The 24,415-nt window shown below is 43.0% G+C and overlaps 1 protein-coding gene across 2 annotated transcripts in view; it reads right to left on the reverse strand.

The window, feature by feature from the left end:
* Positions 1-9,777: 9,777 nt before the first annotated feature.
* The window catches only part of AHCYL1 (adenosylhomocysteinase like 1), a 38,234-nt gene continuing 23,596 nt past the window's right edge, over positions 9,778-24,415 (reverse strand). Inside the window, exons 2-17 of one of the 2 annotated variants that reach the window (XM_019457775.2) lie at positions 24,175-24,286; positions 21,529-21,672; positions 20,425-20,525; positions 19,912-20,014; positions 18,450-18,544; positions 17,774-17,880; positions 16,850-16,966; positions 16,546-16,609; positions 15,653-15,741; positions 15,217-15,287; positions 14,755-14,849; positions 14,569-14,667; positions 14,107-14,175; positions 13,583-13,661; positions 12,347-12,467; positions 9,778-11,824 (exon numbers count right to left, since the gene is read on the reverse strand). In XM_019457775.2, the coding sequence (XP_019313320.1) occupies positions 11,818-11,824; positions 12,347-12,467; positions 13,583-13,661; positions 14,107-14,175; positions 14,569-14,667; positions 14,755-14,849; positions 15,217-15,287; positions 15,653-15,741; positions 16,546-16,609; positions 16,850-16,966; positions 17,774-17,880; positions 18,450-18,544; positions 19,912-20,014; positions 20,425-20,525; positions 21,529-21,672; positions 24,175-24,286 (1,473 nt within the window). In that variant the 3' untranslated portion in view covers positions 9,778-11,817. Of the gene's footprint in view, positions 11,825-12,342; positions 12,468-13,582; positions 13,662-14,106; positions 14,176-14,568; positions 14,668-14,754; positions 14,850-15,216; positions 15,288-15,652; positions 15,742-16,545; positions 16,610-16,849; positions 16,967-17,773; positions 17,881-18,449; positions 18,545-19,911; positions 20,015-20,424; positions 20,526-21,528; positions 21,673-24,174; positions 24,287-24,415 lie in introns of those variants that run through there. The other variant, XM_019457776.2, reaches the window with a different exon arrangement.

Consider the following 24,415-nt stretch of genomic DNA (forward strand, 5'->3'; position numbering starts at 1 on the left):
TGCTCCCCCCTGGCTCATGCTCTGTCTCTCTCTCCTTCAAAAATAAATAAAAACATTAAAAAAAAAAAAAAGAATTATTGCCAAAAGGTGAAGCCTAGGTGAGAAGGCCCTTCCTCTACCATAAGTGGTTATGGTTCAAGAGACCGGAGGAAGTTAAATTTCATATCTGAGTCATTACAGCATGGCAGGGGCTGTACCAAGAAGACGGTGGTTATCCCAGTTAGGCTCTGGAGTAGGAAGTTGACACATACTGTGTGCCTCCAGGGTGTCATCTACTGAGCAAGATGCTTCACCTCCGTCTATACCTAACTGCATGCCGGGAGGCAAAGTGAGCCTCTTTCTGGCAATTTCTGTCTTAGCCCTGGTCAGGTTATTACCAGTCCATGAAATGCTGCATATTAAAGTCATGACTTGTGGGGCACCTATGGGCCAGGTCTTAACCTCTATCTAGTTGCAATGCCATGTGGCGTTTTCTCCATTAATGGTTATGAGAGGAAGAAAATATGGATAATGTGTTAGTTAGTTAGTTAGTTAGTGAATAGGGCAAATAACCTGAATCTTGTCTCCCAAAGGAATCAGCTGTCTGTCCCGGGACATATTAATTTATAACTTCTTAGCCTTCTTACATGCAGTATGGCTTAGTCAAAAGAGGACACAGAAATACATCCAGGGGAGCCTGGGTGGCTCAGTCTGTTAAGGGTCTGACTCTTGATTTCGGCTCAGGTCATGATCTCACGGTTGAGTTTGTGCGATTAAGTCCCACATCAGGGCTGACAGTTCAGAGCCCACTTGGGATTCTGTCTCTCCCTCTCCTTCTGCCCCTTCCTTGCTCATTCTCTTTCCCTCTCTCTCTCTCAAAATAGATAAACTTAAAGAAAATTAAAACACACACACACACACACACACACACACACACACACACATCCAATGACTGATTTGACATCTCACTTGGATATCTAATAGGCATTTCAAACTTAACATGTTACAAACAGAACTCCCAATTTTCCCTCCCTTTACCCAAACCTGCTCTTCTCTTGCTTTTCCTCATCTGAATAGATGATATTACCAACCGCCCATTTTTCTCAAGCCAAAACCTAGGACACATCCTTAATTTCTCTCCTTCCCCCTTCCATCTAGTGGGGCGGTGACTTTCCCATCAAAACCTGTCCTGGCGCCTTCCCTGCCCTTCACGAACATCATTACTCGTCTTCCCTGCTTCCCTCGCTGCTGTTGTTTTCCTGATTCTCCCCACAGCCAGACTGAGCTTTTAGAACCACATATCAACTGGTGTAATTTCTTTGCTCTTACTCTGCCATGGCTTCCCACCTCACTTAGATTTAAGTTGTAACTCTACAAGGCCCACATGGGCCCAGCAGGGCTCTGCCTGCTTCTCTGACCTCAGCCCCTACCACACTCCTCCATTAGCCTCAGGGCCCTCCGCACTCTCTCTCTCTCTCTCTCTCTCTCTCTAGCCTGCCAAGTTTGCAGCCACCTCAAGGCCTTTGCACTAGCTGGTTTTTTGCAGTGAGGGGAGCAGGGAACTTGGGATGTTCTTTTCGTAGATAGTAACAATAACAACAGCAACTCTCTATATATGTTTACTATATATATATGGCGGGCACCATGCCAAGGACTTAAACTCATTTAATCATGGTATTTCTCCCATTTTGCAGATGGAGAAGCCAAGAATTTGAAAGGTAAAGGGTTTGCTCAAGGTCACATAGTGTCTTAGGTCAGGTTCCCTGGAAAACAGGCTCTGAGGCAGAGATTTAGGAGGTATGTTGGAGACTGATCCTGGTAATAACACCTGTACAAAGGTGGGAGAAACAGGACTTGGGGCTGGAGGAGGGAGAAGTTCAACTGTGACACAGTTGTCACAGAGATCTCAGTGGATCCTTAAGGGTTATCCCATATTGGAGGCCAAGGGGCCAGGCCTTTATACTCCTGCATGGACAAATCCTTGGGCGGCAGACTGCCTGGGAAGGGGGTATATCCTTGGGCAAGGTAGCTCTCTTTACCAAAAGCAACAGCTGGAGAAGGACTTAGCTGCAAACTGCTAGCAGCCAACACTCTGTGCAATAGAAGCAGGAGAGCCCGGTCTTGGAAGGAGAATTTGAGCCATGCATCACAGCATCCAGGCCACATCAGGCATTAGTTTCTAGCTCTGTGCAGCAAATGACCCTAACATTTAAGGATCGAGACAGCAAACATTTATTATCTCATAGTTTCTATTGGTCAAAAATCTGGGGATAGCTTTGCTGAGTGCATTTCACTCAAGGATGTTAAAGAAAAAAATATTCTGACACTTTGTTAACATAGTAAAGAAGACTTTAGTCAGTACCCTTGCAATAGGTGTCAAGGCTATCGGTAGGTGAGAAAGATTGGGCTCAACTCCAAATCCAGCAAAAATAGCTGGGGATTTGTAGCCAACAAGTGGAATGAGGGGGTCAGTGGATGAAAAAAAGTTACCAAGAGGAGACAGCTAGGGTAGGGCGATTCTTGCTAAACTGACTCAAAAGGAATTCTTGCTGAAGGCAGGCCAAGGTGATCAGATATCAAGGATAGAGAATGAAGAATATGATCAGATATCAAGAGTGAGGAGATTCTTGCTAAACTGACTTAGTGGGATTCTTGTTACATTTTGGCTATGCAGGCCTGGCAAGGATCCCCCCCTTACTCTACCTCTCCCTCTGCACCTCTGCCTGCTCTTTCTCTCTCTTAAAAAAGAAAGAAAAGAAAAGAACAGAAAAGAAAAGAAAAGAAAAGAAAAGAAAAGAAAAGAAAAGAAAAGAAAAGAAAAAAGGGCTCAGAGGAGCCTGACTCCAGTTTGGACAAGCAGAGCGTCTTTGTCAAGGTCTGTCATGAGGTTACAGTCAAGCTATTGTCCAGGGCTGTGGTCTTATCTGACAGCTTGACCTGGGGAGGGGAGAGATGATGGGACATATTCAAATGATAGGCAAGTGTTAAAATCATAGGGGGTGCAGGGAGAGGCTTCTAGGAAGATGGAGTAGGAAGCACCAGGACTCGGTCTCCCCACCTAGAGCAGAGTTGCACTGGCAGAATCTGTCTGATGTAACTATTTTGGAACCCTGAAGTTTGTTGAAGGCTTTGCAACTTCCAGGGGAAGGGCTGGAGAGTAATTTATGATTAACTTTGATCAATTTCAGCTTTTAGTACACAATTTACCCATCCCCAGTGGCTTGTTACTATTCTCTCTTTTTTTTTCTATATGAGACTAATACATTTAAAAAATAATTGGAGGTGCCTACGTGGCTCAGTGGGTTGAGTGTCTGTCTGGCTCTTGATTTCGGCTCAGGTCATGATCCCAGGGGCATGGGATTGAGGCTTGTGGCCAGCTCGCGCTGCTTAAGATTCTCTCTCTCCCTCCCTCTCCCCCTCTTGCAAGGGCTCCCTCTCTCTCTTAAAAAAATAAAAAATAATAATAATAAAGAAAAAATTGTTAGCGTGAAAACCAGTATTACTGTATCTTTGGTTTGTAACTCCACACTTTGTGTTTTACATAACTTAGAAGAATAATGAATTTTAAAGAATTATTAGTCTGTTTTGGGGTATACAATGTATAAAGATGATATTTTGTAACATCAACAACCAAAAGGGGTGAGAACAGAGTGAAGGAGCAGAGTTTTTGTATATTATTGAAGGTATATGTTCAAATTAGAGCATTGTAAGTTTAGAATCTTCAGTGTAACCCCATGGTAACCACAAAGAAAATAGCTATATAATACACACAAAAGGAAATGAGAAAGGAATTTAAACAATTCACTACGAAAAAAAAATCAACTAAACACAAAAGAAGACCATAATGCAGGAAATGAGGGACTGTAAGGCATATAGAATACAAATAGCACAGTGACAGAAGTAAGTCCCCCTTAATACGTAATTACTTTAAGTGTACATAGATTTAACTCCCCAGTCAAAAGGCAGAGATTGGCAGAGTGGACAAACACATGACCTAACTATATGCTGTCTATAAGAGACTCACTTGAGATCCAAAGGCACATCTGCAGATGATGAAAGGAGTTGAAAGGAGAGGATGGAAAAAGATATTCCATATAAATAGTCACCAAAAGAGAGCAGGGATGGCCATACTAATATCAGACAGAATCGATTTTAAATTAAAAAAAAATTAGAAGAGACAAAGAAGGACATTATGTCTTAATAAAAGCCTCAATACAGCACGAAGCTATGATAATTACATTTATGCACCTGATGAAGACCATCAAGATATATAAAGCAAACACTGATAGAATTGAAGGGGGAAACGGACAGTTCTACGGTAACGGTTGGAGACTCCGATACCCCACTCACAATAATGGTTAGAACAACCAGACAGAAGATAATCAAGGAAACAGAGGGCTCAAACAACACAATAAACCAACTAGATCTAACAGGCACACAGAACACTCTATCCAAGAAAGGGGAACCCTCTTGCACCGTTGGTGGGAATGCAAACTGGTACAGCTGCTCTGGAAAACAATGTGGAACTTCCTCAAAAAATTAAAACCAGAACTACCCTACGACCCAGCAATAGCACTATTAGGAATTTATCCCCAGGATACAGGAGTGCTGATTCATAGGGGCACATGTGCCCCAATGTTTATTAGCAGCACTATCAACAATAGCAAAATTATGGAAAGAGCCCAAATGTCCATCAACTGATAAATGGATAAAAAAGATATGGTTTATATATACAATGGAATACTACTTGGCAATGAGAAAGAATGAAATCTTGTCATTTGCAACAATGTGGACGGAACTGGAGGGTATTATGCTATGTGAAATAAGTCAGTCAGAGAAATATGTCATATGTTTTCACTCATATGTGGAATTTGAGAGGTTTAACAGAAGACCAAAGGGGAAGGGAAGGAAAATTAAGTTTCAAACAGAGAGGGAGGCAAACCATAAGAGACTCATAAATACAGAGAACAAACTGAGGGTTGATGGGGGTGGGGGATTGGGGGGGGGGGGGAAATGGGAGATGGGCATTGAGGGCACGTGTTGGGATGAGCACTGGGTGTTGTAAGTGATGAATCATGGGAATCTACTCCTGAAGCCAAGAGTGCACTGTATATACACTGTATGTTAGCTAACTTAACAACAAACTATTAAAAAAAAAGAGAACACTCTATCCAACAACAAAAGCATACACTTTAGTAAGCCCACAGCATAGATAGGAAAAAGCCACAGGCGGTGGTTTGCTCCCCATTGTATGTGTGACAGAGAAAGACAGTTCCCTTCTTACTATACCTATTAGATTTGAGATAAAGTCACCTTTGCTTAAAAGAAAGTTCACACTCAGCTCTCCCCTCTGTCGACAGATTTGCATGAAAGCAAGCTGTAGGAGTGAGTGCACCTCAGAGAAGGCTGTGCTCACTTAACCTTCAGTAGAGCAGTATGCTCTTATTTATCCAGTTCAAGCTCTTTCTCCTTTCCCTGATGAGAAAACACCTCTAAGTGGCCCTGTGGAAGTAATTTGCCCAGATAGAAACCCAAAGGCAAGAGAATCATTGAAGAGAATGGACCTTTCGCTTGGTGTTTATGCGCTGAAATAGTGGTGTCAGTAATGAACATGAGTGTGAATTTCTGTGGTTTAAAAACAACCAAATCCAGAGCACAAGGGCCCCACGGGTCATCAGTAAATCTTTGGGGCCCCAAGAGAGGAAACTTTGACCTGGTTTGGTTCTGGCTTTGGGAAGCAGAATTCTTTACGCCAGGAGGCAGCAGGTTCCCTGGGCTGTCAGGGCCATTAGCAAAGTCATGGCATCTGCAGTTTGGGTCTTCATGCCCATGCTCTTTCCTCTGCTGGAAGGATCTTCGCTAAGACATAAGAACCATAGGGAAACTGCCTGAAAGTACCCTTGGGGAGTTTCCAGGTGACTCAGAAGAAAGGCCACAAGGGAGCCAGAAAGACTGGAGGTCAAATCCTAGGTCTACCTGTCAGTGGCACTGTGACTGGAGATACGTGGTTTCCTCATGGCTCTGAGCTTGTTTCAGCAGGTCTGGGGCAGGATCCTGGGATCCGTATTTTTCAAACCAAACATTCAAACCAAACCTGGTTGGAGGCTGTTTCTTAGAAGCAATATTGCCTGGTGTTAAGCATAGACCCTGAAGCCGGACTGTCTGGGTTAATTCCAGCTTCACCAACTTGGGAGTTGTATACCCTCGGGCAAGTTACTCCACCTCCCTGTCTCAATTTCCCCATCTGTACTATGGAGATAATAGTAATATCTGTCTTATGGGGTTATTGTGAAGATCAAGTATGCTTATTGTGTAAAGCATTTAGAATGGAGCCAGTTAGAGCAAACACTATGTGTTACTATTCCATAGCCACAAACCTCATCCACAACTCCAAAATTAAAAAAATTTTAAAAATCAGAAATTCCCCTTGAAGCTTGTCACAAATCAGTTTAGCAGCAAAACCTGATCTAAATGAATGGGAGGCTTTTGATAGTCTTTATCCCTTATTCTGTGAATATTAAAACATAATTGAGAAAATATCAACACATTTGATTATGGAATGTCACCGCCCCATAGGTATTACATAATATACTGAGTATTTGTGTATTTCCTAAAAATATGAAATATTCTCAACTTCAAAACACAAGGTTTCAGAGAAGGGACCGTGGAGCTATATTTTATTATTTGTTGGCAGGAGACCATGTGTGACAACCAGAGAATGTGAGAAAAGTCGCCATCTGGTGGTTGCAATGGAGAACCACGTCACACGGAGGGCAGGATGGGCGGGGGAAAGCCTGAACATCAGAGACAAATAGACCCTCTGGCCCACAATCTAGAGCAATTCTTTCTAGAGGACGTTTTAAAATATGTTCAAGGGCTGCGGTACGGGCAGAGAAGACACCACTGCCAAGAAAATGAATATTCAATTTATTAAAGCAACAAAAACATTACTTCAGCTTTTTCAAGTACAGCTTTTAGATCTTATTTATAAATCTAGCAAATGTTAATTACTTTTAATTGAGAGAAATTTGAATACCCAATTTATTTATAAATTTAAACTCCTTTAAACATTTCCGATTTGAGTTCCTTTTTTTTGTTCGGTTTTGAGAGACAGTGCACACACACGCCGTTACACACCCTAATTGGAATCACAAATTACTTTCCCAGGTAATTTTTAAGTTGCTTTATCAGTCTGCTGAGATTTCCTAATACCATAGTGAATCCTGGCCAGGATGCAGGTGGATTTAGCATACGCTACCTAGACTAGAATACTTTGTTCAATATCCTTTTTTTTCTAAGTTTATTTTTGAGAGAGAGAGAGAGCATGAGCAGGGGAGGGGCAGAGAGAAGGAGGAATAGAATCTAAAGCAGGCTCCAGGCTCTGAGGTGTCAGCACAGAGCCCTACATGGGGCTTGAACTCAAACCATGAGATCATGACTTGAGCTGAAACCAAGAGTTGGACGCTTAACCAACTGAGTCACCCAGTTCCCCTTTCATTTTTTATTAAGCCATTCATTCATATCAGTATATAGACTCATAGTTTCCTATTTATTCAATGGTTTTTAAGCCATTATTTTGGTGTCAGATTGTCTCAGATTTGCCCAGTGTGAATCCCTTAAAGCTGGCCTCTGTGTCTTTTTGACATGCCCCCATCATTTTTTTGAGTACTTCCTTTCTCTCTGGCTCACCTTGTACTTTTCCTGCCCAGCCATGGAATCAGCCCTTTCTCCAGTCAGTCCTGGCTCCTTTAAGTGGAAAATGTAGTACCTGAATCTGGATGCTAGATGTGTGCACCATAATGGGGGAAGGAGACAGCTGCCAGGTTCACGTATTAGACAGAGCTAGGGAATGTTTGTACACACACATACCTATGTTTATTTTGGAATTCATGAATTCACAGCAATACCTCCTATTCAAACACACTAGAGTTCATCCTAGTCTTCTCTCTTTCCGATTGGTAACACCTTCTCCAAAAATGAGAAAAATTGGCTTCTATTATTCTTACGATTTTTGCTTATTTGATCAAGTCCCATGTTCCTATCCTACCTGCCACTGTCATCCCTCCCCTGTGTCAACGTCCCCCTCATCCCACTTAGGATAACTCCCTGCACTGGGCCTCACCCCAGCTCCCACATCCACATACCTGGCTACAAATCCATGTAGGTGCCTAGCTTGCTCTGCCCTACCGAATGGCAGAATTGTGGGTAAAGGAAAAAGGAAAGAGGAATCTGAGACTTATTGGAATTTTATGTAAACTCCACAAAAGAAATCTGATTCTCACTGATGTATCTCAAGTATCTAAAACAGACTTTTGGCACATAGTAGGCGATAAGAAAACTTTGAAGAATCAGTTTTATGAAACTATAAGGTCAACAGTTCATTTAAATTCCTTATATTCAAATATTTAAGATATTTTCCCACCATAACAGATGACTTTTTATAATCTCAAGAGTTATCAAATAGATTCACAAGACGGTTAAAAGTTTAAATCACTAATTAGGCAATATGAAGTTTATCTTAAATTCAGATTTATGTGTATGGATGAAGCTTCCAGAATTAAAAACACGTCATTTTTCTAGTCTGCATAGAAATCATCAACATTGTTTGGGGCCAATTTAACAAAACATAAAAGGTTTTGTTTTTTTTAAATTTTTTTTAATGTTTATTTATTTTTGAGAGACAGAGCACGAGCGGGGGAGGGGCAGAGAGAGTGGGAGACACAGAATCCGGAGCAGGCTTCAGCTTCTGAGCTGCCAGCACAGAGCCCAGTGCGGGGCTCGAACCCACGAACTGTGAGATCATGACCTGAGCTGAAGTCTGACGCTTAACTGAGTGAGCCACCCAGGCACCCCCGTATTATTTTTTTTTTTCAAAAAATTGTTTTAACGTTTATTTTTGAGAGACAGAACACAAGCAGGGGAGGGGCAGAGAGAGAGAGAGGGAAACACAGAATCCAAAGCAGGCTCCAGGCTCTGAGCTGTCAGCACAGAGCCCGACTTGGGACTTGGAACTCACAAACTGAGATCATGACCTGAGCTGAATGAAGTCTGACGCTTAACTGAGTGAGCCACCCAGGCACCCTAGAAAAGTATTACTTTTGAAAGATATTAATACATAGTCACATCAGAAGCCACAGAGATAACTCTAGAGATGGCTACAGGTGTGGGAGGGGCTGAAGCTTTCCTAACTTTAGAGACTTTAAGGAAAAAAAAAAGGTACAGGGTCTTAAAGGGGAACTGCACAAATGAGGAACCCTGAAGCGTAAGCAGATTTGTCTTTTTTTTTTTTTAACTTTTTAAAGATTTTAAGTAATCTCTACACCCAATGTGGGGCTCAAACTCACAACCCTGAGATCAAGAGTTGCACACTCCACTGACTGAGTCAGTCAGGTGCCCCGCAGATTTGCTTCTTGATGGAGTTTACAATGGAAGTGCTTTGGCACAGAGCAGGCAAAAAAACTTAGGATCACTACAGGGGCGTCTGGGTGGCTCAGTGGGTTGAGCTCTTGACTTTGGCTCAGGTTGTGATTCTGGGGTTGTGGGATTGAGCCCTGCGCCAGCCTCCATGTTGAGGGCGGAGCCTGAATGAGATTTTCTCTCCCTCTCTCATCTCTCTCTCTCTATACACATATATATATGGAGATATTATTGAACTCTGCACCCAGCCTGCTCCTCTCCATATTAGGTCCTCAGCAAATCTCTATCAGAGACTGCTGACTGGCCCATGACTCATCCCACCCTCGAAAACAAATTCTAATGACGTTCTGCTGTTCAGTCAAGAATGACACAGAATCCCAATAAGGTCTTATCATTTTAATTGACTTTAATGATTATTGCTCATCTGCAAGGATTAATATTGCATTCATTAAAAATCATTCAATACAAAATAAACTTGTTCCTCCCAAGTTGCTCTCCACACGCTCCCTCTGATGCCAGACATTTTCCCACAGTGTCCTTTGTTACATGGCTTGACAGAGATGGAACCCTTACCTATTATTCCTATGGACACAGAAATAGATGGGGAGCAGGGGGCAGGCCAGAGGGCTGCGGGACCTGGGCCCCTTCCCTCCAGCAGAGCTGATGCGATGGATACCACTGTTGGCCAGGTTACCTCCCCTAAAGGATGGGGTGTTCTGATTGGCTGGTTCAATGCCCTGGGGAAAAAGGGCTTGAACCATTAGCATCTACAGAAAAGAAAGCATGGTCACACTGAAAAGGAGTGGGAAGGGGCTGGGTGGGGGAGAACTAGGAGAGGAAAAGGAAAAACGTTTTGGCAAGACTCTGCTAGAAGGCTGCAGAGTGAAAGCTTTCCTTTCGTATGTTACTGTTTTTTTAATGTCTGTCTCTCTGATCAATGGCAACAGAGAAATGAACATTTCTAGTACCTAGCACTAATGCCTGACCCAACTTTGAAGGATCACCAGCTAGAACAAGTTGAGGATTTGGAATCCTGGATAATTATATACTTAAAGCTCATGAGCATAAAGCTCATTGGACCATGCAGAAATGCTGGTAAGCAGGGTGCATGGCATGGGAACACACCTCTCTAATCTTTGAGGGCCTCTCTAGGGATTCTTTCCAAGTATGGGCCAGGACGCACGGATTACCTTCTCTGTGCACAAACTGCCCTTTAAGATCTTGGTTCAAAAACTCTTTGTGAAATGTGTCAATTAAAAGTGGTACCACTTCCGTGAAACTAACATTATACATGGGGCCTAAAGTCCCGGACCAGTTATACGGAACTGTATTTCCCTCACCCTGGCCCAATTTATCCTTCTTCCTCCCATCCACATCTACCTCCCTTTAAATATTTTAGGTTGCAAAAGCACAGCTGACCAGAAATTTGCTCTTAAAGGATAAATCCTAAAGATAGAGCTCAGTGTTTTAGACTGAGTAATGGCTCAAGAAATTCGCCATCAGCACAAGCTGTATGGGGCAGAGCTGATAGAATTTGCCGTTATGGCCCCAGTTCATTGATGCTATCAACTATGGGCTTAGAAACAGAGGGACTTATCAAGAGTTTGAGATCAGCACTTCTCTAGACTCAACTGTGTACTCTCAGCTCCAAAGGTTCAAAAGAGAAACTGGTAACAACTAATCACCCAAGCAGTTCCTCAGTGTTAACACTAAACATTTTTTTTTTTTTTTTTTTGTACAACAGAAATCAATGCTAAGGGACAAAATTCAACTGAATAGAGTGCAGTCTGGTTAAAAACCTGAAAAATGAGAAGGTCTGGTGGGAGTGGAGGAAGGGCTGTACTAAATCCAAGTGGACCAACTGGATCTTAACAATACACATCTCTGAACCAGACACACCACCTTCACACAGGAAACAGGGCTTGGAACATCTGGGGAAATGAACATGCGCCACCTACATCTAACCTACCTGGCTGGTGGGTACCATCCCTGCTCCTCTGAAGAAGTGAAAGAGCACTGATTTCAGCAGCTAAGAAATGGGCTCTTTTAAGGCAATTTAGACATTGCAGATTGTTCAACATGGAAGGTACCTTAGCATTTCCTGTTAATAAGGTACCCAATTAAGACTAAAGTCCCCAGAAATGGGAAAGGAAGAATCACCTTTCTGGGTTGGGAGAGTAAAATCCTTCTTTAGTGACTAGGGTGAGGAACCTTGAACCTCAGTTTCATCTAAAGAGCCATGAAGCAAGTTCCTGTGTGGTCTGCAGAACTTGGATAATGAGATGAAAAAACAAAAATGAAATTATAGAAAAAAAAAAAAATCAACAGGAAAGGAATAAGAAGAAAATAAAAGTTATCTTAAAAAATATTTCTTTTAGAGTTGTGTGGTTCATGTGGACTGGTCCTTGGGAATATGGTCCATTAGTATCTGTAAATAAAGAGATTGGTTGGTTAGCACTTGTGTCTTCCACATTGAGAGATCCAAGAGAAAAATCTAAAACAGGGGACACTCCCCAGGGTCCTTCCCCAGCCCCAGCTGGGATCCCGAAAGCCGTTCCCCAGGGATCATTCTTCCCTGTGCTTCCACAGGGCTTATGACAGTGCCACCTCTGGCTTCATTTCCTGCTCCCTGAAAACATAAGCCAGTGGTTTTCAACCCCAACTGTATATTAGATTAATCTAGGGAGTTTTTATCAAATAAGTCTGGGCCCCAAGCCAGACCAAATGTATCAGACTGTCAGGGAGTGAGGCCCAAGCTTCCCAACTCTAGAAAACCCTTAGTCCTTATATCTACCACTAGATAACACAATTTCTCTGCCTATCTTGTTAGGTTGGAGCAGAGTTCTTATACTCTTCAGAATCAGGCACAACACTTTATTTAAGAAAGCCAGCTAACCTGCTTGGTTTAATACTGCGTAAAAGAGCTTTTCACTTGTTTTTCCCAAGTTACCTGTAATAATTGGGTTTGAATGGCCCATTTTTGTTGAGTCCCAGATATTTTGCTTGGTCATCTGTCAGCTCTGTCAGGTGGGCATCAAATGATGGCAGGTGCAAGCTGGCAACATACTCATCTAGGAAGAACACAGTGATGGGGGAGCAGACCCCATTTCAACCTGCCTCTCAGAACATAACCTCCCCCTATTTTCATCTGAAGCTTTTTGAGAAAGAGGACAAGAAATGGAATAACTGCAAGCATCTACAACTCAAAATATTTGCTTAAGGAGCCCTCAAAGTTGCCTTTTTTGGCAGGGTACTCCCCCCTGCACATCCAGCGTGTGTTTAGAAAGGCATTTGCCAGGGTAACAAAATGGGGTGGGCTTGTACCTCTGCATCCTTCTCTGGCAAAGCTTCTGGCTTTACCCCAGTGGCCAACATGCTATGTATCACTCTCATCTTCCTGCAACAACTTCTTTAACTGAATTATACTCAAACTACAGAACAAAGTAGACACCGGTAGCTCAAAAGACCTTTGTGTCATTAAGATTTATTTAGAATAACATCCATAAGGGCCTTGAATTTTAGGATCATGGATTTCTAAGGCAGCTGGTGCAAATTTATTACTCTTCCCTGGATAAACTTCCTGGGCTTTTATGAATATGAATTAAAGAAAAAAACTCAATCTGTTGGAGGAGATGAGAGCGAGAGGTCTTTTAGCTTTAATCAAGGGGACAGGGGCTGATCAATTATAGATGGGAGGTGGGCATCACTATTCAAGAAGGGAAAGAATCAGAGAGGACATGTTTTCCATATGAACGCAACACAGCTGTCCCCTAGAATCTCAGAGGTTGCATTATTTACACAGAGGATGGACAATAAAACCTAGATTTGTTTCTGTTTCTCTCATCTTGGTCCCAGGCTGAAGTCACTAGTGGTAGGAATTTTACTGAACTTCATAAGGCTACTCAGACTAAGAGCATCTACCCTAAACCACCGTGCTAAACACTTAGGCTCGTTAGTTGTAATTCTTACTACAATTCTGCACTGTATGTAAGTATTACTCTGACTTTATTGATGAAGAAACTGAGGCCCGTAGCGATTAGAACTTGTCCCGAGGTCCAGAAACCATGAGAGGTTAGGATGGGGATTACAACTCTGACTCTAAATCTAATACTTTTCATGATAATCATTTCACCAAACCATTCAAGAGTCTGAAGATCGGTACAGGTTCCTACTGTTTCTCACTCACCCATCTTCTTAGGAAGCAGGTATACGTCTTGTTTGTATCGTCCCTCAGGTGCATTATAGAGTTCTATCAGTGCCAAAGCCTAGGTTGAGAGAAGAGGGTGAAAAAACACAGAAACACTTCTTAGACAGGGACACAAAAACAAAACTAGATGTAACAGGGTCTTGGGGTAAGTACTACAGTGATGTATCATAGTGACAGCACCTAGGACTTGGCCTGTAATAACCACCATCACACATCGTAAAAGGATTTGCTGCTGTTTTTGTTTAGTTCCTAATAAAAGAACAGACTAAATACAACTAAGCCAGAACACTACATTCTCAGCTAACACAGCCAACTTAAAGGGACACAAACTCCAAGTCTGCCTGACTGAAGACTCTTCTCTACATTCGAGAAAGCCTGTCTTGCCCACCCACGACCTGAAACGTGTTGAAAAGAACATAGCAGGGCACACTCTCATCGGAACTATGCCCGAGGCCCCGTCCCACTAATCCCAGGGCAGGAGAAACAGGCATTTAGTCACATACCTGTGTTGTAGCTGTGATGGACAGAACAAAGGTGGGAACTGTGGAGCAGCTCAAATTGAGCAGACGACCCTGGAAAGGTAAGAGAGCCCTGGGATGAGTTTTGCTCCCCTTCGGGTTTCAGATTCCAGGGTCATCCAAGTTAAGCAAATGCAACTCAGATGGTAGAGAAAGCATTACAGTTCCAGATCAGGACTCGAGATTTTATCTCATTTTCTTAAGTCCATCGGAGTAAGACAAATGAAGAACGAGCTGTGGTCAGGAAAGAGTATGTTACTTGGGAAAAGGTAGGTGTTTTTTTTTGAGTGGTTCTATGTTAGGGACCAGAAAATGTACGAAGGAGATCTGTATCCAATGACAGAGTTCAGGGAAACATGACATAACATTTCCTCCCTGCCCCTCCTCCTGCCGCAGATCTAACTACGGTGCCTGTGCCGCACTGCCAAAGCCCTTCCGAGTGCGTACCTCTGCCAGGAGGACGACGCGTTTGCCATCTGGCCAAATGACATGGTCCACCTGAGAACGCACTCGCTCCCATGTCAGCTCTGGAGTGCGGAGGCTGGTCTGAAAGGAAGACAGCACAGTTGACTGTGGCTCTAATGAAAGGAAGGGGAAAAAGGCCTTGCAGTCAATGAATGAGAGAAACCATACCACATCAATTTCCGTGTTGGAGTGGCCCATATTGCACACGATACAACTGTTTTTCATGCGGTCCAAGTGCTCCCGTGTCACTACATTCTTATTTCCTAAAAATAAAGGGAGAGCGGCTGAAGGAAGATGTTGGGCAACAAAGGTACCAACCGGCTTTCAGTAGAAGACGGGAAAGAGGAGTTTCGCTGCATGAAAGGGCATGTATACTCTGTGAGAAAAGTGTATGCTGCATAACTGCTCTTCAGGCTCACTGATTTGGTTTTAAGATTCAACTGTATAAAAAGCCATCAGGAAAAAAGTCTCTTTGTTCTGGAAAACACTGAGGTTCTGATCGCTTATGCTAGTTCTGAGACTTCTACTCCGAGCACAGGCCTCCCCTACTTTATGTGACGGTCAGACCACTTTCACGATCTGGCCTCAGAGTTACCACTCCTCCACGCACCTCGGAGCACGGACACTTACCCGTGCAAGTTATTACGACATCAACTTGCCGGATGACTTCATTTAGCTTTACAACCCTGAACCCATCCATGCTGGAAGAAAAGGAAGGAACATTATGAGCAAAGCAAGGAAGCAGTGGGACAGAAGCTGGTCACAAAATGAGACTGCTAAATTCCCTTGCAAAGTCAGGTCCAGGGCTACCTCACAGGGATGATAAGTGACAAGCTGTGCTAAACTATAGACTGGCCTCTTCAGACTCCCCAAGACTCCATTCAGGAAGGGAAAATGCCAAGAAGCTCCCGGAGTGCCCTGGGATTATAATGGAGGGAACAGAGCCATCCTAGCCTTCTCTTCCTCTGAGAGATTTCTGCAAGGAATGGTTAATACGATCCATCATGAACTCTCAGAAGCACGAAGTACTGGGGTCAATCTAATCGTATCACCACTCTGTTCTTACCAGGCCTGCAGAGCACAGATGGGGTCGATTTCTGTGATGTAGACAATTGCTCCAAGGGCCTTGAGAGCAGCACAGCAGCCCTTTCCCACCTGCAGCACGTAAGAAAGAAGTAGGGTGACAGGTCCATCACGGCATGGGTACTGGGGCAGGTAGGCTCTTCGGGAGATGGGGATGAACCTCCCTGAAATCACCATCTAGTGAGCCCTTGTGGGGATGCTCCAATCCAAGCAGAGCAGAAACAGATCCAGATTATGCTGTGACCCTTAGTCAGAGAGGTGATTTAGCGGACACTCACATTTCATAGCAAGGGCTGGGGCTTGGGATGGTAAAAGAAATCAGGAGATCAAATAGGTGTTACCATTAGGAAAACAAGACCAAGGAAGAGCAACTGTAACCTCTCCTATCTTAGTCCAGAAAAACTTGATTAACTCTCATCTAAGATGCATCTAACTCAAGGAAAGCCCAGCAGCTTGGGAACTTCCGTGGGTAACAGATGACAACAAAATCTCCTTCACCTTTTCTAGTTTACAGATAATCAACTATGTATCACTTTGGGTCCCACCCTTCACTCCAATATCAGGGCACTTGTGTGGCTAAAATGCTACATATTCACTCGAACTAAGTCTCATAAAAAGTAACTGTTATGGGGGGGGGGGGGCGGGTGATGCCCACATTCCATTCTACAAGACAACGCGGTGAGATCTGAAGATTCGATTCATTTTGTGCATCTCTATTCCTAAGTCTGAATAAAACACTTTTGCTATTATTTTGAGATACGTTATCTAAAAGCATGTTTTAACCTCACAGCAGTGACCATCCTGACAGCACAAATCTCCTGCACTCAACATTTCTGGTAAGTCTACGAAAAGACACACTGAGGCCCAGCTATTTACCTCACCATAGCCACACACCACCACTTGTTTCCCACCAAACATCACATCTGTGGTCCTCTTCAGGCTGTGGAAAACAGACAAGGGCTCAACTTAAACATTATTAGCCCAAACACAGTCCCTCTGCACACAATTAAAAGAACTCTGGCTGGAAGCTGCCTGGGCTTGGTATGAAATGGACCCCTCTGACAAACCTTTAAAGCCAAAGGAAGACCACGGGACAAGACTGGAGTGGTATCAGATTAACACTGCAACCCAACCCAGATCTGTCCCCTGTAAGTCTGAGTATCTCTACATTTCAACTTACCCATCCAAAATGGACTCTCGGCAGCAGTACAAGTTATCAAACTTCTGTTTGGTAACAGAATCATTGACATTCATGGCCGGAACACAGAGCTTCCCAGCTTTGGAGAGCTGATATAGCCTAAAGGGAGAAGAAGCCACAAAAACAAACAAAAACAAAGTTAGCTGATGAAACAATATGCAGCAAAATCTGCCTAATTTTCTTCAAGCTTCATGCTGCCCTCCCCAAGGACATTAGTAACCAAGATCATTTCCTCACACTTCTTTTCATTTTCTCTCCCCCTTAGCCCTCCCCCCACCCCTTTTTTTGGAAGGGAAAAAAACCCCTTTCCATTGAAGAAATTTACTTCTCTTCCATAAAAGGGGATGTATTTCCTTAGACCAGCATTTTCTCAATATATATAAAAAAACATGCCCACCCCTGATAAACAAAGATTATCAATGACTCTGCTTTGGTTCCCTCCGTGTGCGTGTGTGAGCATGTGCGATGTGCTCCCAACTGAGAAACACTCTTTTAGATAGAGATCTTTTAGATTTTCCGACAAGCCAAGAATATTTTGCCCAGTTTTGCTTTTTGTAGTGTGTATAATGTATACTTTTACAATAGGATTTTTTTTATATTTCAAATATAAAATTATAATACAATATTGAATACAGTTTTTCCAGATATATTCACTCCCTACACCTCCCAGCATTGGCTGAGACTCACAGTGGGTTAAGTGGGAAAGAAAAATGTGTGAACGAGAACCTGAGATAACTTCCTCTTAGGGCCTCCTGGATTCTTCAAAAGGAAAAACTCAGAAGTTTTATCTAATGAAGATACTCCCAATTTAGTTACAAGTCTGAAACATAGCCCTAAAGCCTGACAGAGACCAGAAGAATTTGCTGAGGCAAGAACACAAGGGGCAGCTACTCCAGAATCTGTTACCTGTGAACACCAGTCACGCTCTCTTCCACAATGCCTCGGATCTTCTTAAACACGTTTGGATACTTCTTATAAACCCAGTGGGTTAAGTCTCCCCCATCATCCAGGATCTATAGAACAGCCAGAAGACTTCTATGGGCATTCAGGCTGCTAGAGCTGGGGGGAACTTTGAACCCACTTTCTGTACTAGTAAGAGAGCCCTGTATGTTTTGGAAGAGCACTCCTCAGAGCTCCTTAGAGCAGGTTTAGACAGTGGAAACACAGTCAAATTTGTCGGTGTAAATGGTTAAAAGGATTCCTAAGTTTGTTCTTGGCTAGAGGGAAGAGTATTAGGCTAATCATAGACTCATTTTTAGTCTAGAGTCTTGAAATATATAACTCCTTGGAATGCAAAAGGAGAGCTGGGGCAGGAAGGAAAGAAACCAGAATCCTATTCCAAAGAGGTACCACATTACTTCTTTCTATTTCTTTCTGCCGTGTTTGAGCCACATGTGTTCACTTTAGTCTTACCCTTCCCCCACCTTTCCATTCAGTACTCCGACCCATTCTGAATAGGTTATCAAGCAACAAAGTAAGTGCATGAAGAACAAACATCCAAAACATATTTAGGGAACCATGCTTTGAGGGAAAAAAGGAAACAAATCTGTGGTCAAAGTGTAGGATGAATATGTATCATTACCATGTTAGCTTGCCAACCATCCATGTTCACACAGCGGTCAATACACCACCAGAAGTCATCTTCCGACTCGCCCTTCCAAGCAAACACTGCAACTCCTGTAGGGATGGGAACAAATCAGCTGACTCCTCCTTCCGGGAATTCCCTATACCAATACCACTTTCTGAGATCCACGTGAAGAGAAAAAGGCTACAGAACCTATGTTGGAAAGGAAACAACTTCGAAGGGGCAAAAAGTCAAAAGAGCACCTTTAGTTGAGGAATCGGTAATGAATTTAAGAGATTTTTGTTTTAAAAATATTTTAGAACCTTAAAATGTTATTCTCTTTGGCCAATTTCACACTTGGAACTCTGTCCTAAGGAGATAAAATGAAGTGGGAATTAAAATAAAGTTGTTCACTGGAACATTATTCGTATTAGCAAATATCTTAAAACAACCTAAATGTTTAACATGAGTATTGATAGTGAAGTAAAACCACGTGGCCATATGATTATTACAAATGATGCTATCAAGTTTTCAGTGACATGGAAAACTACTTCTGAAAATGTTGTATTTTAGGTTATAAAATTGTATACGTACAGAGATTTATTTATCTCTGTAAAAAGTGAATTGAAAAAAGGAAAAAATGTGTCAAATATCCCTGTGTACTAGGATTATTATTATTATTATTTTGGAAACTCCTCTAAATTTTCTGCAATAAACACCAGAAAAAGGTAAACAAGAAAAACAGAACTATTATAAAATTGCTGAGGATCTCAAGGAGACAGGAGGTCCTTCAAGAAACTTCATCGTTCTGGAACGCCTGGGTGGCTCAGTTGGTTAAGCCTCCAACTTCGGCTCAGGTCATGATCTCATAGTTTGTGGCTTCGAGTTCCACGTCGGGCCCTGTGCTGACAGCTCAGATCCTGGAGCCTGCTTTGCATTCTGTGTCTCCCTCTCTCTGCCCCTTCCCACTCATGCTCTGCCCTTCCCTCTCTCAAAAATAAATAAACATTAAAAAAAAAAAATTTCATGGTGGTTTTCTTCTGAACATTTTAACAATAAAAATTGTTTTATGCTTAAGTGAACTTACAAGCAGTCGACAATTTTTCAATGAGCTACTAATACAGAAGGCACTTCTTAACTTGTGTTCTCTCAAAAGTGATGAGCCTTTGGTGAAAAAAGACCAGCTGAACTTGTATACCTCACACAGTTGAATACTCTGTTCACTTAACATTATAATTAAGCATTTCCCCATGTAATTAAGATTCTTTTCAAGGGTTGGTCATTCTTAATGACCATATGATATTTCATCACGGATATGGACCTTCATTTTATTACCCATTTTCTTCCTGTTGATATTCTTAATACCCTCCAAATTTTACAGCCCCTGGACATACATGATACTGTAAGGACTATTTTAATACATAAATACTACATTTAGATAATTATTTTGAGGCAAAGGTGGTGAAAAAGCCGAACTTACCAGCCTCAGCCAGTGCTGCGGCCACTTCATTCTGAGTGGAGTAGATGTTGCAAGCAGACCAGCGGCACTGGGCCCCCAGGGCACAGAGTGTCTCAATCAACACCTATGCAGATAGGGAGCAAGAAAGGGTGAGAAAGAGGAGGGCCAGATAGGAGTGGCATGTGCGGGAACAGTACGGGCAACTCTGCAGCAACCTAGCCGCACTGTGACATTACAGAAGGTATAATCCAGCGAGGCAGCACACTGGTATCTAACTTCACCCAAAAGATGTGCTCCTAAAAGTCATTACATTTTCCTAACAATCATATTTTTGCAACTCTAGATCTCCCGAAGTCAGGTTATGATTATACGTATGTATACAAAGAAGAAAACCCCATTATTGGGTAACAGGAGGCCCCACCTGATGGTCATTTGCATTTGGAGACTGGATAGATAGGGAAGGAAAAGCAAGTAAAAAGAGTTTGTTTTTTTCTCCTCATCACGAGTCCCTCCTTTTTCTCCCAGCAAACTCACCGCTGTCTGGGCTGTGATGTGTGTACAGCCCACTATTTTAGCACCAGCCAAGGGCTTCTCCCCCTGAGCACGTTTCCTGAGTGAAATCAGAGCAGACATGTCTGTGAAAGAACAGAGGATTTGAGCCAGGCCTGCACCAGCAATATCACCAATTCCTGCCCCAGCAACATCTAGGGCTGCTCTGTATCTGTTGAGATATCGCAAGATAAGGTAGAAAAACTCTAAGTATATTTCCTCGATGAATTGGCAGCTTCAACAGCAGAACAACAGTGGGGAGCTGCCAGCCAATCACCTGGAATTTCTTTTTCACTGTTTCAGCCTTGTATACAGAGGGCTGAATGGAGAATGAAGTAACTTCTCAAATCTGATCCAAGTGGAGGGTGAGTCTCCTCATTCATTTGGGAGGAGGGGGAAATGGTTATGGCAGTGGCTAATGGGCTCCTATATATAATCATCAGACCAGGAAGGAAGACTTCACCCTCAGCAGACGAGCACTTGTTTCTCTCTGCTACCGAAGCCCATTCTGTCAGTGTGTCTGGTTTCTGTACTACCCCCTCCCAGTACAGAGCATGCCTGTAGTGGGAAAGCAACAAGAGTAAAAAGACTGTACCAGGAATGGGGTCGGTGAGGAAACCAAATTTAACTGTCAGTCACTTTTACTCTAGCTCCAGCAGAGGGTGCTCAGGACCAGAGACCGAAGGAGACCCTAGGCGACCACATCCTTAGCTGAAAACCCTCCCACATTTGCCGCTTCTGGGAAATGTGGGTCTCTGAGATTGGCAGCTATGGTAGGATCCCGCAGAACTAACCACCGTGTAGTGTTCTGGGACTTGCTGACTCCACAGGCAGATCTCCGAATATGGTGTCATGGGGGAGGAAAACAGAAACTACACTGTGTAATTACTATGTGCTGAGAACAGGAAGCAAGGAGAACAAGAACCCTGAGGCTCCGGCTCCAACAGAGAGATCTGCTTGTACAAGAATCCGGAACACTGAACGTTCCCAGAGGATTTTTCAAGTTAGTTTTCAAGTGTGAAGTTGTCTATGGATCCTGATGACCAGCAACTGGGTTGCTTCTGGTCCCCTACCACTCCCTTTCTTTACCTTGCTCAGCAATCTCAATCTCCCGGCGTCCAAATTCTGCCTGCTTGATGTTCTTCACGCAGAAATTGCTGCTGCCCTTGGAGTTGGTTTGCTGCTTCTCTCGGGGGGAAACCTCATCATCAGAGCTATCTGTGTAGGACGCAGCTGGAGCCAGAAGAGAAAGAAACAAGGATAGGAGAACCTCAATAGCCCCCAACTCCACAAAGCGCACTCCCCAAAGGTCTCATTTAAGTGAAGTGAACTCTTAACTGCGGCCATCTTTTATGTCACTCTCAGCCCTACTCCTACAGAATAACAGAGGAATGCGATTGTTGGGGATCTTTCAGTGTTGTGGCCCCTCTATCCACCCTGATGATACTGTGCCATTACTGCTTGTAACCAGAAGCTACTGATCCCAATTCTGCACCGGCCCTCGTGAATCCCAAGATAACAGGGGCACCTGGTCCCAACCTGGACTGTAGTCAGACATGGCAAAAATGGAAGAATAACTTAGGGCATATAAGGAATGCAATTTCTGTAGATCACTGGTTTTCAAACTGAAGCATCTAAAGCACTCATCAGAATTACATGGAAGGTCAAAATACAAATGGCTAGGCCCCACCGCCAGAAATTCCCATTCAGTAGGTCTCAGATAGGACCCAAGAATTAGCATTTCTAACAAGTTCCCAGCTGTTGCTGACAGTGCTGTTCAGAAAACCACATTCACAGAACCACTAATACGGATGACAGCGACAAGAAAATCTTACAAGGGATTTTATACTAGGTTGTGCTCAAAGAATACAGAGATGGAAAGAAAGGACTCAGAAGGTGAGCAGCTCTGGTTCTACTGTCAGCCCTAAGATCCCTCAAGATGTTCAACATTAAAAAAGCAGCTTCATATAAAGGCTAAAAATGTCCTTTCAGACAGATATGTAGGAAGGCATATAATAATCACTCCCTGACTCTTAAATCACCTCTTTCTTCTCTGAATCGAGTATTTCCTGATCTCGATCTCAGCCGGTATGTCAGGTCTCTCACTGTCTCCTACATACTACTTGCTAACACAAATACTCCTAAAGGTATCTGTCCCACTAGAGCAGTTTAACTGTATCACAAAGCTTTTAAAAATGCTCTGACAGGTTCCTGTTAACACATGGCCGTCAAGATCTTTGAGGACTTCGTTAAAGCTTTCTTCACTCACTCCTTTCTTCCTCTTTTAACTCAGCCTTTCACAATTAATTCTTTCTTAGCTGTGATCAGCCCGTTTATGACCCCCAGTCTTTTGTACCTGTCACTCCAAGACACCTTTTGTTTATGACAGCCATTATATTTGGAATCTTTTCTTGTACACAGGCCCACAGCGACTCTGTATATTCATTTATTTCAGTACTTAACCCTGTGTACCACCCTTTGTTCTCATCTGCCTATCTTATTTACACTGGGTTACCAGCAGCACAGAACAAAAGGACAAGTTTTTAAAAATGTGTTTACTTGTTTGTTTTTTCACATTCCTTTTACCTTGAGCCCAGTCCTTAATGTTGATACCATAGGGGTGCCTGGGGGGCTCAGTCAGTTGAGCACTGGACTCTTGATTTCAGCTCAGGTCACGCTTCTCACAGTTCCTGAGATCAAGCCCCACATCAGGCTCTGTGCTGACAGAGTGGAGCCTGCTTGGGATTCTCTCTCTCTTTCTCTTTCTCTCTGCCCCTCCCCTGCTCATGCTCACATGCTCTCTCTCAAAATAAATAAATAAGCTTAAAAAAAATAACAATACCATACAAATAGTATTCTGGCAAAAGTCAACAAATGGGTTTTGGTACAAATCCCTTTGTAGACACTAACGGCAATCTATGACCTTGGGCAAGCCTCTGAACCTTTTGACGATGTTTCCTCAGTTGAAAAATGAGGTGGGCTTAGGTTGGATGTCCCTGTGGATCTTCCAGTACTCAAATCCTAAATTCTATATCTTTTTCCACATTAACTTTCTAGTAGCCCATCTAAAGTTGAGAAGGGCACAATTAAAAAAAAAAAAAAAAAGGCTACTTACATAGGGTTAAAATAGGATACGGGAACTAGAAAGAAACAGAACTAGAGACACATTATAGTAGTTTGAACCTTTCCTATTCCAAAGGTTAACAGGGGAGGACACTTCAACATAAAGGGTAACCTAGTGAATGAAAGGAGCCAAAATACTAGTTTTTATTGTCACAATTCAAGCAGTCTTGGAGCCGAGGAAGAAAAAGTCAGGTGGCAGGGTATATCTTATACAACCAAATTAGAAATTATACTTCCAAAGTACACCTCTTTTTCAAGGCCAGTTCTGTCAGCCAAAATAGAATTGATTTTCTCCCTTTGTACGTGGGCAGATAAACGTGGGAATGGGAACTGGCCCAGTACTACCGACCAGGCACTGGCCACAGACCACACACAGACACGGCCACGCATGGGAAGAGAGTCTCCAGATGACAAAAGCCTCACCAGCTACAAGCCTGGCTGGGGACATTTCCAGTGCTCAACTGCTAATTATCAGCTTTTAGCACAAAGGTGGGAAGTCCTGACATGAGGTCCTTTCAGATTCTAGGTAAGTAAAGAGCAGGGGGTAGAGAACTAGCTTAAGACCGTGCAACAGAGAAGAAAGATCGGAGTGGACTCAGAGCCCGCACTTACCTGAACTGTAGCTGTCGGTGGAGGACTGGGAGATGGAGCGAGACAAAGACCGGCGGCCTGTCTTGGTGGGGAACTTGGTGAACTCTTGCATGTCATCGGCAAACTGGATTTGCTGTAGGAGGAAGACACACACTTGAAAACTTACAACAAGGATGCTATAAAATGCTCCATTTTTTAAGGCCATACATTTCCTTCCCTGAAACCTCAGGTGATCACGTGGCCCCTACCAAGCCACCAACTC

This window comes from Panthera pardus, unplaced genomic scaffold, assembly GCF_024362965.1.
Source record: "Panthera pardus isolate Hobbes unplaced genomic scaffold, ASM2436296v1 HiC_scaffold_11, whole genome shotgun sequence".
NCBI lineage: Eukaryota > Metazoa > Chordata > Mammalia > Carnivora > Felidae > Panthera > Panthera pardus.